Source organism: Chanos chanos, chromosome 11 (assembly GCF_902362185.1).
Source record: "Chanos chanos chromosome 11, fChaCha1.1, whole genome shotgun sequence".
Classification (NCBI taxonomy): domain Eukaryota; kingdom Metazoa; phylum Chordata; class Actinopteri; order Gonorynchiformes; family Chanidae; genus Chanos; species Chanos chanos.
The window spans coordinates 1,340,001-1,342,500 of record NC_044505.1 but is presented as its reverse complement, the minus strand read 5'-3'; the positions used below and the strand labels follow the sequence as shown (position 1 = coordinate 1,342,500).

General features: G+C 48.5%; 1 protein-coding gene across 1 annotated transcript in view; it reads left to right on the top strand.

The window, feature by feature from the left end:
* The window catches only part of tmem131l (transmembrane 131 like), a 56,525-nt gene that overhangs the window by 47,516 nt on the left and 6,509 nt on the right, over positions 1-2,500 (top strand). Inside the window, exons 22-25 of the mRNA XM_030787903.1 lie at positions 1-69; positions 714-899; positions 1,011-1,163; positions 2,024-2,500. The exon at positions 1-69 is cut by the window's left edge and continues 118 nt beyond it; the exon at positions 2,024-2,500 is cut by the window's right edge and continues 73 nt beyond it. Of these exons, the coding sequence (XP_030643763.1) occupies positions 1-69; positions 714-899; positions 1,011-1,163; positions 2,024-2,500 (885 nt within the window). The remainder of the gene's footprint in view (positions 70-713; positions 900-1,010; positions 1,164-2,023) is intronic.

Sequence of the window (2,500 nt, the reverse complement as noted above, 5' to 3'; positions counted from 1 at the left end):
TGGCTTTGAAGTGCTACAGTGCCGCCCCTTCAGCGTGGACTACAACTCCTCCACAGAGATCACCATCGCGTGAGTACTCACACACACACTCACATACACTCTCACATATACACACACACACACTCTCACACATTCACACACACTCACTCACCTGTCTGTCTCTCACACACTCACACACACACACACACACACACACACACACACACATCTGTCTCTCACACACACACACACACTCTCACACTCATGCACACACTCACGCACACACACACACACACACACACACACTCACCTGTCTGTCTCTCTCTCTCTCTCTCTCTCTCTCTCTCTCTCACACACACACACACACACACACACACTCACCTGTCTGTCACGCACACTGTTTATTAAGTCACACTCAGTTTCAGTTACATTGAGCAGTAACACATATTGTCTTTCCAGTGTATCAGCCTCTCACACTATGTAATGATTTATTACACTTCTGACCTACACTCAGTCTCACACTGATCATGTGACACTGATCACATGATGCTGCTTTGTCTGTAGAGGAGTGGAAGACAGTGCAGTCTGAGATATGAGCTCTGCTCTACTGTACTCTTTTACAATTGTTTTAAAAGAAACGCTTTCTAAAACTGCCTCCTCTCTCTGTCTCTCTCTCTCTCTCTCTCTCTCTCTCCCCCTCTGTGTCTCACACACACACACACACACACACACAGCTTTACTCCAGACTTCACCTCGTCCTGGGTGATTAGGGATTTGACTCTGGTGACAGCGCGTGGCTCCATGTTTCCCTTCACGCTGAACGTGACTCTGCCTCATCACATGCTGCCCCTGTGTGCCCAGGTGGTGCCCGGGCCCAGCTGGGAGGACAACTTCTGGATGGTCACTCTGCTCTTCACCTGGTCAGTTCACCTTTTCTTCACCTGGACCCTAACCCCACATAAAAACTCAGTCTTCAACATAGCAGGTCATCAACAGGGTATTAATGCGGGCGCTGTTGTCTGTGTGTGTAGTTTCTCTCTGGTGGGCGTGTGTTTGATGGCATTCCATCAGGCCCGGTACATCCTCAGCGAATTCTCCGCCCCCTCGTCACGCTCCAATCACGGCTCGCCAGCGCCGCGGGAGAACGGTCATGTGACGCACAACACCAATCACGGCAGCAACAGGTGAGACCACAGGACCTCCCCTTGACCAGAAAACTGACCCCTCCTTTACCAAATCAGAAACAGCATGTGTGGAATCCAAAGACTAAAGATTTAAGATTTGGATATAGTCTGAACATGGTGAAATACTGAAGGTTTAAGGTTTGGATATGGTCTGAACATGGTGAACGACTGAAGGTTTAAGGTTTTGATATGGTCTGAACATGGTGAACGACTGAAGGTTTAAGGTTTGGATATGGTCTGAACAGGGTGAAATACTGAAGGTTTAAGGTTTGGATATGGTCTGAACATGGTGAAATACTGAAGGTTTAAGGTTTGGATATGGTCTGAACATGGTGAACGACTGAAGGTTTAAGGTTTGGATATGGTCTGAACATGGTGAAAGACTGAAGGTTTAAGGTTTGGATATGGTCTGAACATGGTGAACGACTGAAGGTTTAAGGTTTGGATATGGTCTGAACAGGGTGAAATACTGAAGGTTTAAGGTTTGGATATGGTCTGAACATGGTGAACGACTGAAGGTTTAAGGTTTGGATATGGTCTGAACATGGTGAAAGACTGAAGGTTTAAGGTTTGGATATGGTCTGAACATGGTGAACGACTGAAGGTTTAAGGTTTGGATATGGTCTGAACATGGTGAAAGACTGAAGGTTTAAGGTTTGGATATGGTCTGAACATGGTGAAAGACTGAAGGTTTAAGGTTTGTGATAATCCCCAGTTTGTCTTGAAAATGAAATTAAGCCACTTGACTGTATTCTGAGACCCATCGCATGACTGCCGAGAACATTATTAAAAGCTCTGGGGTGTAAATGTCCCTGGTATTTAAAACTCACCGTTTCTCTCTGCGGTTTTCTGGTCAACAGAGCGAAAGGGAGCTGTAAAACCTATGCAGACACAGGCCACACCTCCGACAAAGGAAAGGGGCGTGGCTCGCCCGCAGTGGCCCATGGGACGGCCCGGACGCAGTCCTCCTCCAAGAAGGGTTCCGGAGGCTCCTCCTCCCAGCCCCAGAAAAAACACAAAGTCTCTCTTTTCTACTCCAGATACAAAATCAACTCCCACACAGCGGCCCAAGCCGCCTCCAGCGCGCACACACACACGTCCACACACACCCTGACAGAGGAGGAGGGGCGAGAGGAACAGCCGCCCAGTCACGACTCGGACGTCTGTATCCTAGGCAACGGTAACGAGGAGGAGGCGATGGATGAGCCTGTGGAGTTAGAGCAGGACGCGGAGCACTTTAACCAGCCCAGTCAGGCCAAGCCGTCACATGACCATATGTTTCCCATGGAAACGACCTCTGACCTACCTATAAACGATCCATTACCCAGAGCCATGGA